The following is a 13,953-nucleotide window of genomic DNA, read 5'->3' on the forward strand; positions in this document are numbered from 1 at the left end:
CATCAGCATCTGTTCGCGGTCGCGTGCTCCTTGCTGCTGCATTTCGTTATCTAGAGAATTTAAACATTGTCAGAAACGCTCGCAACATTTCCAAAACTCAGTACGGTAATGTGCAACTAATCATCGTTGTGTAAAAAGAAGTTATAATTTCTAGATTATTAATTTCTAGATTCCTCTTGGTACAACGTCAGAGTTCGCGAGAGTTCACAGGGGCGCGGAATTACATATGCTGACATATATGAGGTCAAATTTAATAATTTAATTTATTTATTTAATAATTATATTAAAGTTTTTTTTAAATGTTGCAATTAAATTTAATTTCATAAATAAACAAAATAATATAGCGAAATAACGAAAAGTGTAGATTTTTTTGCAGCGCTGAACATTACAGTCACGTGACATAACGCAGTTAATACATAAATAAACATTAATATAATACTTTTCAACGAATTTTTAGTGTTATAGTGCATACTACCATATTATGTGGATTTGCATTGTTTCTAGGGTCCACAGCATTTTACCTTTTGTATGCTACCTAGTGTGCATATGCTACCCAGTTGAAACATTCTGCTTCCTTACATAATGATGCAGTGTTAATGCTTCTGGCTCCAAAACGTTTATTAATAATTAAAAAAGGAACCAGGGTACAACCAGGATACATGAATATTGATAACAAACATCAAGGATCAAAGCAATACATTCCCAGAATGATGTCTATTACTATGTAATACCATCAAGGTACCATTACACAAAAATGGTCCCAGGCTGGCACTGGGGCAGGATTTTTTTTAAAAGGTCTATTTAGGTACAGATATGTATCAACTACCAATATGTACCTTTGTGCATACTAGTGTGTACACATATCCACATTTGTTTTTGATCTCATTTCTGACCTTTGTTGTTACTACATGCAGCATTATTATAATCATCCTTACAACACTCCAAATCAAGACACACACTTATAATGAGTCCCGCCATGTACTCAATTACATTCAGATATTTTTTCAGACACCCGTTCGCACCATCTCGAAGCCCTTCAGCTATTAAAAAGCTGAAAATTGGCTGGAATTAGCCATCTCTCGTGCTCATCAGCAAGACCTAGCCTACCTCAGTTGAAAAGAGGGTCACAAGGGTCACGTCTGGGCAGCTCTCGAGGGGCCTATGGGGCGAGTCTGCGGGCAACGTCTGAATGGTTGTCGATTCAGTCCCTATAGCAACAGCCAGGACTGCAGTGGGACTCAGACTGGGCCTCCTGACAGATGCACATAATTCATGTGATTATATAGATGTGTCAACATCGTCACCCTTCACTTCATTAAGCCAGACACGACTACCAGACGTGTCATTGGCCAGCTTGTCATGGGAAAAAATATATGTCTGAGTATAAGACGAGACGTTGCCGGGGCAGTGGTGGTCTGGGTGGCGAGACAGCGGATGTGGATGACAAAGAATGTAGACCGACTTATGCATTTTTTAAACCAGAACTTTCTATGAAAATATAAGCTTAATATTGTCTGAGATTGAAATTAATGAGTAAAATTAAATTTATGAGATTTTAACCAGGATTAAGACAGGCACAGGCTCACATTTGATTACTTTTTACAGACAAATGCTAGAATCAAAATTAAATAACACAACAAATGTCAAATAAGCAAACTTAAATCATTCATAATCAAACATATCAGTTTATCATTAGCTACATGTAACCATGTGACCTTTGATCAGCACCTTGGTCTGTTCTGACTGTTAGTCAGATATCATCAGCCATAAATCATGTCATCTTTCAGAAGACCGCTACAAGCCTAGTGAAGCTATGAAGAAATATGGTTTAAGATGTCTTCAATATTTTTTTCTGCTTATTGTTTTACATGCAATTGTGTCTGAGAAAACAGGCAAAACTACAATGTACAAAACCATTTTACACTCAAAAATACATTTTCTTACTTATTATTTTTGTCTAATTTCCTATGCAAATATCTAATAATTCTTCAAAGAATACAAATGTACCTAAGAAGCAAGAAAATCACCAAAGATATTAATTCAAAACTGAGTTTATGCTTAAAACAACACTGTCAGAAAAAAGGTACAAAACTGTACCTTTTTTGTCGCTGGGGTGGTACCCCAAGGTACTGTTTCGTACCTTTACAGGTATATAAACATAATACAATGTTGTACCTTTTGGGGTACATTACTGTTCCTTAAGGATCTATTTTGTACCTTTTAAGGTACAGTTAACTGTTTTGTACCCCTAAAATTTAACTGGTACAAAATTGTTCCTTAAGGTACACAAAAGGTCCTTAGAGTATAATATTGTACCCCATAAGGTACAACATTTCAATGTGTTTTATACCCATAAAGGTACAAAAAGGTACCTTTTAGGGCAGGAGTGGGGAACCCTGGGTCCTGGAGGGCCACTGTCCTGCAGAGTTTAGTTCCAATCCTAATCAAACACACCTGAATTTCATTTCCAAGTGATCCTGAAGACTTTAATTAGATTTTTCAGGTGTGTCTAATTAGGGTTGGAACTAAACTCTGCAGGACAGTGGCCCTCCAGGACCAGGGTTCCCCACCCCTGTTTTAGGGTACCACCCCAGCGACAGAAAAAGGAACAACTTTGTACCTTTTTTTCTGACAGTGAAGAAATCTTGCCAGTGATGTGGAAAAACTAACTTGCACTAAATTCTTCATAAAGTGGTAAAACCTGCTTCTCCATTGGCCGATTTTCCTCATGCTTTTAGCACAAATGCACTAAATTTTGATGATTTAGTTAAACAAAAAACTTAATATTTTGTTTCTCATCTAAACGTATCTCAATTTAAGATTCGGTTTTCTTTTTAGATTTTTGTACTAGAAAACGAGACAAAAAGTGTATTCGACATCATGCAGCACCGCAAGAACTAACAGGTGGATGACGTCAAAGTACCATGAGAGCAAAATTAGACTCTGCAGGGGCGTCAGTTTGTGTTGAAAAGTGGTGGAGACAAAAGATCAGATGAAAAACATTACAGCAGGACGGGAAATGGGCATAGTGTAGGCCGGCCAACAACACAAAAATACTCAGCATAAAACCCTAAACAATGTCATGTAACAGTCCCTGCGACACCAGGTCAACCGAACAGCACCATACCGTAGAAAACAGCAGCACGTTAAGTCAATGATTACAATGAAATTCATAAAAGAAAACACACCATAATCACACAACGCAACATATATGACCCTGGGCCACAAAACCAGTCATACACGGCAAAAAATTATTTTCAAGAAAAATATGTCTTAGTATTTTTGTCTTGTTTTCAGTAAAAATATCTAAAAATTCTTAAATTAAGATGCTTTTTCTTGATAAGCAAAATGGCCTAAGAAAATAAATCTAGGTTTTAGACCAAAAATACCAAATGTAAGTGATTTTGAGCATAAAACAAGCAAAAAAATCTGACAATGGAGTAAACAAAAAATCTTCAAAATTTTTCTTAAACACTAAATTCAATAAAAATTCTAGAAACAATTGCTTACCCCACTGGCAGATTTTTTTGCTTGTTTTATGCACAAAATCACTTACATTTGATATTTTTTTGTCTGAAAACTAGATTTTTTGCTTATCAAGAAAAAGCATCTTAATTTAAGATTTTTTTTATATTTTTACTGAAAACAAGACACAAATACTAAGATTTTTTTTCTTGAAAATCTGACTTTCTTACTTAATATTTTTGTCTTGTTTTCAATAGAAATTTCTAAAAAAAAATTTTAATCAAGATGAGCAAACTATACAATTTAAGTGAATTTGTGCTTAAAACAAGCAAAAATATCTGCCAATGGGGTGAGAAAATTTTGCTTAAATTAAGTGTTTAAGTAAAAAGAAATCTTATTTTTAGATTTTTGTCTCACCCCATTGGCAGATATTTTTGCTTGTTTTAATCACAAATTCACTTAAATTGTCTAGTTTTTGTCTAAAAACAAGTTATTTTTTTTACGTCATTTTTCTCATCAAGAAAAAGCACTTAATTTAAGAATTTTTAGATATTTCTACTGAAAACAAGACAAAATTACTAAGTAAGAAAGTTATTTTTGCAGTGTAAGTCGCACAGGTATTGTTTGATTTTTCAGAACATTTTAACCAAATGCTTTCAAAAAGTGATGGGGACAAAATCAGCCATTTCAAATTTAGTGTGGTTTATTTGATAATGTATGTATAAAGGGTAGGCATAATAAGCTTTGGCTTCAGCCTACACCTTTTTCGATAATTATGTATAATTTCTTATGAATTAATAATTGATTGAAAGGACCGAAATAAAACATATTTCATTCATTCAATTCTCCAAATTGACTTTACACGTACCGTTTAAGTGTATATATATGTATACAGTACTAACCAATACGAACTACTGCTAGTATGGTACTAATATCAACTATGATATGCAAAGGTATAGTTTTTGAAAGGGTACTGCCCCTGACAACTAGGTTAAAGTTACCATATTTTCCTGACAGTGTAAGAAATCAATACTTTTTAAGAGCATACTTGTTTTGAAACATCTATAATGTTTTGAATAACAACAGGATGGGATGAAGCATTGATTTTTTTTACTTTTTTCAACAAAAAGTTTATAAGATATTGATTTTTTTCAAATCTAATTAGCAGCAATTGACATTTATTCAATTTTATTGTACGTCATATTTTATTTATAACAGCATCAGCCATTAAATAAAGCATACTCCTGCCGTATACTGTAAAGCCGAATAATCAAATAAATCACAGAAAAACAAAAAAGACAACATTTTTTCCTAAATAATTTATTATTCAGAATCAAATAAAATGTTGACACAAGAAAATGAATAAATAAATCTGCATGTTATCAGTAAAACTTAACATCGTAGCTTGTCTAAATGATATGAATCGCTGATGATTTCAGATAATGATTGATAAAAAAAACAGTAGTTTGGCAGCTAATGTAGTGGACAAAATGACAGAAAAAATAATGAAAGTAAATGTAAAGGACCGCAATTAGCTACATTAAAAGTCATCAGCCACAGCAAACACAATATTTAAAATACACCGTAACATTCTGATAAAAAATCCAAGGCAACGTACAAAACGAAATTAACTCCGATTTCATTTCATCACTGCAGCGCTGCAGAAATCTGCACTTGAAGACTTTGTGCTGGTGGGAGAAACGCTATTTCGGACCGCATCCCTGAGTTCACATGCCTTAAGAATTACATCGGATGCAAAGATCATCATATTGCGAGTTTATAGCGATTATGTAAATGAGGCATCTGGCCAATAGTTGCATCAGTTCCAGTTGTTATGCTAACAAAACTTATCTTTGATTGTACAAAAAATAATTTTTCTAGCGCGTACCAGCAACGTGCTAATTCATAACCACAGGGATTACGAAGTGCACATGTTTAGATGGTCAAACATGAATGTTTCGAAAATCCAGCTTTTATGATGTGATGCTGTCAATAAAGTTTACAGGACTGTTCGTGATGACTCGATTCAGTGCATAATTTCAGGACACTTTTTCAATTGTGCATAAGATACTGGTGGAAGTAGATGCCGAACAGACTGCTGATGAGTTGGCAGGCCGCAACCCACCAAGTGAGGAAGGCAAAGATGCCTCTGAAAAAGAGGGGGGTGAGGACCCCACGTAAGGCAGCGAACAACTCTGTCAAGTGGGCCACGGTGGCTTGGACATCTTCTTCAATGTCTTCCATGTCCTCGTCATCTTCAAGCCTGGGGGCCGGCGAAGGCATGACGGGAATGATGGGAGCGGGGGTCACGCCTGGAGTTTCTGCTCCGAGTCCCCATGAGAAGTCACCTGAGAAGAATGGTAACATTAGCTTAGATTTTTAACTAGAGATGCAATACAGATGGTTTAAAAGTGCATTTTATTTTTTCTTGCCAAAAATGGCAATCGTTTCGCTAGATAAGATCCTTATGCCTCGTTTGGGATCATTTAGAATTCTTTGAACCTGCAATTTTTAAACTGCATTAAAGTGTTGGGGTCCATTAAAATGAGAAAAATCCTCCAAAAACATAATTTCTTCTGGACTCAACAAAGAAAGACATCCACTTTTTTGAATGACATGGTGGGGAGTAAATTATCTGGATTTTTTTTTAAAGAAAATTGACTAATCCTTTAACAGAGCACTATGATCTCATTGGAAGCTTGCCGACTTCCGGCAACACATTGACGACTGAATGGGGCGTGTCCAGCGCCTCAGCGAAGTTAAGAAAAGTTTAACTTAATGCAAATGATGAGATTGTGGGAGCGACTACTAATGAGAAGGAAAAAGTGGATGGAGTTCACATCACCATTCTCTTGTCAATTACTGGAGTGGACGATACTCGTATGACAACCAAAATTAGGAACGACCTCATTGAAAGAGACAAGCGACACACAGTGACAAAGCCATTTGTAATGTGTACGGGGCATAACGGTGGATGCATTGACCAACCTAGAGATTTGAGCGCCATCGTTGAGAAGAGGACAAGCAGAACAGGCAAAATATACTGCAGGGTGACCACTGTCAGGTAGCAGAAAATTCGTGTCACCTGCACAAACAAACAAGTTTTCATTATTACATCAAATTGTAAAATTTTGCGCATTTTTGTAAACGGCATCACTGTTGAAGTGAGCCCTAATGTTTGTACATAAAGACAAAAATTGCTGTGAAATGCCATCGTGCCTTTCTCTGGATGTCAAGGGCAGCAATACGCCCCGCCTCTTTTTTCATTTGCTCCACCCACTTCTGAGCCAGGTTGAGGTAAGCCTGCAGGTGGTACCTCGTGAGCAGAAGCCGCAAAACACAGAGGCCCACGATCGTCCACAGACGCACCGAGTTGAAGGCTGAACTGGAGAGTCTATGAAATGGGAAAAAAGATGTAGATATAAAGAAACTTGACTTCAAACTTATTAATTTAAATAAAAAATTATGAAATGCACATACAAGGTGACTGAAGTTTTTCCCAAGGGTGCATTGCCAAGAAAGTCGCGAGCAATAGGTTTGATCCATAATACCAGAATAACCAGTGGAGACAGAAAACTCATATGTAACAGAATTCTGAAAAAAAAAAAGAAAATTCAAGTTGTTTTGGCAGATATATGTTTCAATACAGAATATCAAGAAATGACCTCTTACTGAATGATTGGACGGTCAGCATTCATCTGAACAGCGTCCAGGTGAGTTTGGGCCAATCGCAGTCCGGGGAAAGCGAGGAGAGCTCCGATGAAGGCACAAATAACAGCCAGACCCAACTTTACAGTCAGCTTGGTAAAGGGAATTCTGACCCAAGACACAAATAAATAAAATTTGACTGTCTTGATGAAGAATTTGTAATGGATCCAAACATCAGTGTATTACTTACGACCACTCGTAGCCGTGCTGTTTGGCAAAGACTTCGAAATTGTCAAAGAGACTGGTAAAACCTGCAAAAATGTATACAAATAATTTAAATATCTATGTGATGTATGTAAACGTACACTACTTTAAATAAACCACATACCAGGCTCAAGGCCGAACTCCAAGTAGTCTTCTCTCACTACAAGAACCAGCATGGCCACGAGCAGAGATAAGAAGCCGAAAGCCATACATACCGAGCGCTCTCCACCCTCCTCAGAACTGAAATAGTGGCTCATGAGGACATACAGGGTCCTCCTTAAAACTTTGGTCAAGGAGAACATGTTTTTTGAAAAGGGAACGATACTTTAAAATACTACTAAGTTCAATCTTATTAAAGGCTCAGGGTTTGTGACTGCAGAGATGAAGGATACAGGCAGAAGAAAACAGTCAGCACACACCAGATGGCAGCGATATTGACCTCCTTGCTGGCGTCCACAATGCTGTAATAGCCTTCGGTGAAGAGGTAGATCCCTGTGGCATAGACTGCAAAGTCGATAAGCCACTGGTACTCAACGAAGAACCGCAAAACTGTGGAGAAAAGAGAACATGGGGATGACAGAATGAGCTGGGCTTAGTCTTTAAAGGGGACGTATCATGAAAATCTGACTTTTTTCATGTTACAGTGCTACAACCCCAAATCAGAAAAAGTTGGGACACTGTAGAAATTGTGAGTAAAAAAGGAATGGAATAATTTACAAATCTCACAAACTTATATTTTATTTACAATAGAATATAGATAAAATATCAAATGTTGAAAGTGAGACATTTTGAAATGTCATGCCAAATATTGGCTCATTTTGGATTTCATGAGAGCTACACATTCCAAAAAAAGTTGGGACAGGTAGCAATAAGAGGCCAGAAAATTTAAATGTACAAATAAGGAAAAGCTTAAGGACTTATTTGCAACTTCTAAGGTCAATTGGCAACATGATTGGGTATAAAAAAGCCTGTCAGAGTGGCAGTGTCTCCCAGAGGTCAAGATGGGCAGAGAATCACCAATTCCCCCAATGCTGCGGCGAAAAATAGTTTTCTGAGTTTCTCAGAGAAAAATTGCAAAGAGTTTGAAGTTATCATCATCTACAGTGCAAAATATCATCCAAAGATTCAGAGAATCTGGAACAATCTCTGTGCTTAAGGGTCAAGGATGGAAAACCATACTTGATGCTTGTGAACTTCGGGCCCTTAGACGGCACTGCATCACATACAGGAATGCTACTGTAATGGAAATCATAACATGGGCTCTGGAATACTTCCAGAAAACATTGTCGGTGAACACAATCCACTGTGCCATTCGCCGTTGCCAGCTAAAACTCTAAAAGTCAAACAAGAAGCCATATCTATACATGATCCAGAAGCACAGGCGTTTTCTCTGGGACAGCTCATTTAAAATGAACTTTGGCAAAGTGGAAAACTGTTCTGTGGTCAGACGAATCAAAATTTGAAGTTCTTTTTGGAAAACTGGGACGCCATTTCATCCGGACTAAAGAGGACAAGGACATCCCAAGTTGTTATTAGTGCTCATTTCAGAAACCTGCATCTCTGATGGTTTGGGGTTGCATGAGTGCGTGTGGCATGGGCAGCTTACACATCTGGAAAGGCACCATCAATGCTGAAAGGTTTATCCAAGTTTTAGAGCAACATATGCTCCCATTCAGACGTCTCTTTCAGGGAAGACCTTGCATTTTCCAACATGACAATGCCAGACCACATACTGCATCAATTACAACGTCAAGACTGCGTAAAAGAAGGATCTGAGTACTGAAATGGCCAGCCTGCAGTCCAGATCTTTCACCCATAGAAAACATTCGCCGCATCATAAAGAGGAAGATACGACAAAGAAGACCTAAGACAGTTGAGCAACTAGAAGCCTATTTAGACAAGAATGGGACAACATTCCTATTCCTAAACATTGGTCCTCCTCCAGCTGTTCCTTATATGTACATTTAAGTTTTCCGGCCTCTTATTGCTACTTGTCCCAACTTTTTTTGGAATGTGTAGCTCTCATGAAATCCAAAATGAGCCAATATTTGGCATGACATTTCAAAATGTCTCACATTCTACATTTGATATGTTATCTATATTCTATTGTGAATAAAATATAAGTTTATGAGATTTGTAAATTATTCCATTCATTTTTTACTCACAATTTCTACAGTGTCCCAACTTTTTCTGAGTTGGGGTTGTATAATTGGGTCCCCAGTGCTTGTATAAACCTAGAAAATGTGGAAAAGATCAACCCAGTAACTTAGTTTTGGTAAACCATTCTCTGCAAGCATGTGAAAAAATAGCTCATTGAATTTGGCTCCCCTGTGATGTCAGAAGGGGATAATACCACCCCTTAATCTGCACTATCCAACCACGGCACTGCTCATTTGCATTTTAAAGGACACACCCAAAAACAGCAAATTTTTGTGCATATGTCCGGGACACCAAAAAAATTATTTGACATCTTAAAAAAGTCTTGTGAAATGCCCCCTTTAAAGGGAATATGGAATATATGCACATATGGAAAACATATAAAAGTCTCATAGGTAAAATATAACAAAAACATGATTCTAAAGAGGCCAACATTTTTAATGTAAGAAACAATGAAATTGACAACATAATAAGAAAACTTTTAGAATCATGTTTAACATATACAGATTTTATTAGTATGTGTGTTCCCTCAGAATCGAACCTATGACCTTTGCATTGCTAACGCTCTACCAATTAAGCTACAGAAACAATGCACTACATATTTCAGATGCATCAGTCAAGACCTACCAAGAGCATCCATGACATTAACAGGAGCACTGTCCAAGTGAAGATCAATGTCTTTTGGAACTGTGAGCGGCTTGGATTCTCCGTGTCCATTTTGTCTCCTAAGAAAAAAAACAAACACAGGAGAGGAGATTACAAAAGTTACTCAAATTAGTTAACCGACAACGGTTATACATATTCAAACTAATGCAAGATGATTCCGACCTCTCTCGCCTTCCTGTCTTGGGAATCTGCTTTCCTGCAAGGGCACACAGCTCACCCTCCGATGGATGTTTGAACCTGAAAAGACTGAGAATACGACGAGGTCTGGATATTAGGAAACATTACCCACATCTTATACGTTTATCTATCCACCTGAACCGACAGTGCAGTTTATACAACGTATGTGCACACTTACCTGCCATTACATAAGAGCCAGCGTGCAAAAGAGAGATGTGGAGCCATTCTTTGCATTATGCTGACCGCCAGCAAGCTCACCACCAACTGAACACCCATCAGAGCCTATAAAGACAATTACAGAAAACATATTTTTTAACTGCATAAATTAATGTCCTACTGATCATTATAGAAATTTAAACATTGAAGTTTTCTGGATTTTAGTATGAATATGTTATTCTTAGCGATTTCTATATGCTAGTGTGCTCCTTAAAGGGACACTCCATTTTTTTTTTTAAATATGCTCATTTTCCAGCTCCCCTAGAGTTAAACATTTGATTTTTACCGTTTTGGAATCCATTCAGCTGATCTCTGGGTCTGGTGCTAGCACTTTTAGCATAGCTTAGCACAATCCATTGAATCTGATTAGACCGTTAGCATCGCGCTAAAACATAACCAAAGAGTTTCGATATTTTTCCTATTTAAACTTGACTCTTCTGTACTTACATCGTGTACTAGGACAGACAGAAAATTAAAAGTTGCAATTTTCTAGGCAGATATTGCTAGGAACTATACTTTCATTCTGGCATAATAATCAAGGAGTTTGTTGCTGTAACCTGGCTGCAGGAGGCGCAATGATATTACACAGTGCCCAAAAATAGAAAATATTGAAAGTAACCAAGGGGACTATTTTCGGGCAGTGCATATTAATATCCCTACGCCTGGAATTTTAACTTAAGGTTATCATACCACCACAGTGTTATATCGACCCATGCCTATTCCAGGCTGTCAGGTAACGTTAAATTGAACCCAATTGGCTACTTTAACAGGAGGAGGAGCCACTTAATATGCCCCACCATAAGTTCCTGTTTCAGTAGAAATTACATCAATGCAATAGACCTTTCTCACAACTTCCGTATTTATGACCGGAAATACGCAATCGTCACGGAAATCTACTTCCTCCGCAGTCAAGGCAATGTAAAAAGCCGTATCTGTTCCATCAATTCCCTGTTGATGGTGAAGTTAGACAGAAGTGGATTCAGGCTATCCGGCGAGACTTATAATGTGTCGTTTTAGTTAACAGTTCAGTAACAGTTAGACTCGCTCTCTACTTACCTAGAAATTTATGGACAAATTCTTCATGGAAAAAGTTTTCCTCCATTAGTCGTGTCACATCAGCAAATGTAATATTTGGCAAATCCGTTAACGAAGTTGTGTAGACTCTTTGATCAATTTTAAACTTGCCCGGGTTTATGTTTTTCTAGTGTGTTGACGCTTGACAGGAACTCCGCTTACACGACGATTACGTATTTCCGGTTACTGTGAGAAAGGTCTATGAACAGTGGGTCTTTAAAAGGAATGTTCGACCCTTAGGAAATTTAACCATGGTTTTATTACAGTAAAAGTGTAGTAAAAATTAAGCATTCAGATTGATTACTATTTGAATTACCATAACACAACCAACAAACACCATGGTTAAACTATGTTTATTGTAATGAGAGAGACCATCGTAAATTTGCAGTTACTGTAGTTTCGCTACAAATAAAACGAAAAAATAAAAAGTGCAGCTCATGTTTCATCTTAATTTAAGTGAACAAATATTAGCACAAATATTTGTTATTTAAGCTGTAAATGTAAAGTTCCCTAAATTACACTTTAAGTGGTACTACTTTTCTAGGCGGATGAAGTTTCAGTTAGGGGTTATTGTTCTCTATGTAAACACTCAATTTCTGATACTCTTGCGCGAAGTGCGCAAAAGTTACTTTGCCAGCTTCATTGCAGGAGATTGAATATAAGTCACATTCAAGGCTAGTAAGCGATTTGATCGCTAAAGTCTTACGTTAACATGTATAATACTTTTGTATCTTCACGTATATCCTATTTGAAATGTTTTACCTCGAAGGCTACAAGTACATTTCAACGCAATTTTTTTCACCAACTAAGGTAGGGGTTTTTGGGGGTAAAAGACATTTGGTATGATTCGGTATTATTACAAAACTTCACTTCCCACGCTGTTTTACTGTAGGACTGTGCCAATCACTCAGCACTGACTGGAGTCATGCTGTCAAAAGTTAGAGCAGGTGGTCAGTTCAAACCCCCAACACATTGCGAGACATGCAAGGGTTGTTAGCAACCATGCTACAGCTAAGCATCCGATATTACACTAAAAAGGCCACAACTGAGACACATTGCATAAAAACGGAGCCATTTCTTTATAGTCTCTTTTAAGTTATATAAAGTAACACGCCTGCTATGGACCCCAAAATAGAAATGCAAAGCCAAATCAACCTGAGTAATCGTTAATGCTAGCATGACAACAATACAAAGGCTATAAACTAAAATAATAAACGGATTAGTCGCATGCAAGTGCACCATTAGTTAAGTTTAGAGCAACTTAAGTAAACATACTGACCATTTTCCTTTAGTGAGTTTAATGAATGAGTTTGTCCCATGTAGATGCGCACGCGTGGTTACACTTGTTCCAACAGCTGAAAGAGTATTTTGATGACGTAGACGCCAAACGCTCGCCCTGATTGGGCTATTCCGACGACGTACGAGAGTTGCGATTCGATTGGTCGAGGAGTGAAAGGGGTCTGCGATTTGATTGGCCCCCGTTGCGAAACTGTAAACGTCTTCAGTTTTTCTTCAAGGACAGAAATAACACAGGTCAAGAGGTGTGGCGACAAATGTGAGGTGTTGTGTCAACATAGACTTTTAAAGCCAACGACTTTTATATGTATGTATATTTGTGTATCTTTCAAACATTGGATTACATTTATTATTTTTAGGTAAAGTATAATAGGCCTAACCATGGTTTCTGGCAGATGGATTACTATTTGTATGACCATCACAACAGATATCATGCTTAAACTATAATTACTATAGTGATGCAGTTACAAATATGTGGTTACTATGGTTTTACTACCAATGCCATAGTTAAAGTATGGTTATTGTAGTAAAATAAGGGATCTCTCTCTCTCCCCCTTTCTTCCATTCTCTGTTAAACACAGAAAATTATATTTGTAGTTAGTTTATGAATTATATTAAATTATCACATAATGGGGCGGTGTCCCGGACAGAATCATTAGACTAGTCCTAGACTAAAATAAATGTAAGAGCTGTCCAAACTGAAAATAACTTGCACTGGCATATCTCAAAGTACATCAGTGCTCTTTGCTTTACCTCAAAATGCACACAAGTGAGGTTTTTAGTAAGGCATATTTGTTAAAACTAGTTATATTTCCTAATTAACCTAAGGCCTAGTCCTGGCTTAAACTAACCCCTGGCCGGGAAACCATCCCAATATATCTTTAACATTGATTATAGTCTACATTTTCTGCTTAGAGGCAACATTTTTACAACTGTAACAACTGTTTATTGTGATGAATTTAAAGCAGGGGTGTCAAACTCAATTCCTGG

At 37.1% G+C, this 13,953-nt stretch overlaps 1 protein-coding gene across 1 annotated transcript; it reads right to left on the bottom strand.

Annotated features, from left to right (window-relative positions):
* Window positions 1-4,666: 4,666 nt before the first annotated feature.
* Window positions 4,667-13,062, bottom strand: tmem161a (transmembrane protein 161A). Its single transcript, XM_065246112.2, has 12 exons — window positions 12,947-13,062; window positions 10,556-10,659; window positions 10,363-10,446; window positions 10,162-10,259; window positions 7,770-7,926; window positions 7,502-7,653; window positions 7,364-7,424; window positions 7,138-7,281; window positions 6,946-7,059; window positions 6,685-6,859; window positions 6,454-6,550; window positions 4,667-5,813 (listed from the first exon to the last, which is right to left on the bottom strand). Exons 1-12 carry the CDS (start codon window positions 12,947-12,949, stop codon window positions 5,518-5,520), a joined length of 1,485 nt encoding a protein of 494 aa, XP_065102184.1. The 5' UTR covers window positions 12,950-13,062; the 3' UTR covers window positions 4,667-5,517.
* Window positions 13,063-13,953: the final 891 nt, after the last annotated feature.

The sequence above is a fragment of the Paramisgurnus dabryanus genome, chromosome 24, assembly GCF_030506205.2.
Source record: "Paramisgurnus dabryanus chromosome 24, PD_genome_1.1, whole genome shotgun sequence".
Lineage (NCBI taxonomy): Eukaryota > Metazoa > Chordata > Actinopteri > Cypriniformes > Cobitidae > Paramisgurnus > Paramisgurnus dabryanus.

Bases quoted from the DNA above. Each gene is read 5' to 3' on its own strand.
- tmem161a (XM_065246112.2), bottom strand. The intron at 7,425-7,501 runs GTATGTGGTTTA...ACATTTTTGCAG, and splicing joins GGAGTTCGGCCTTGAGCCTG to GTTTTACCAGTCTCTTTGAC. The intron at 6,551-6,684 runs GCACGATGGCAT...TTGTTTGTGCAG, and splicing joins CCCTTGACATCCAGAGAAAG to GTGACACGAATTTTCTGCTA.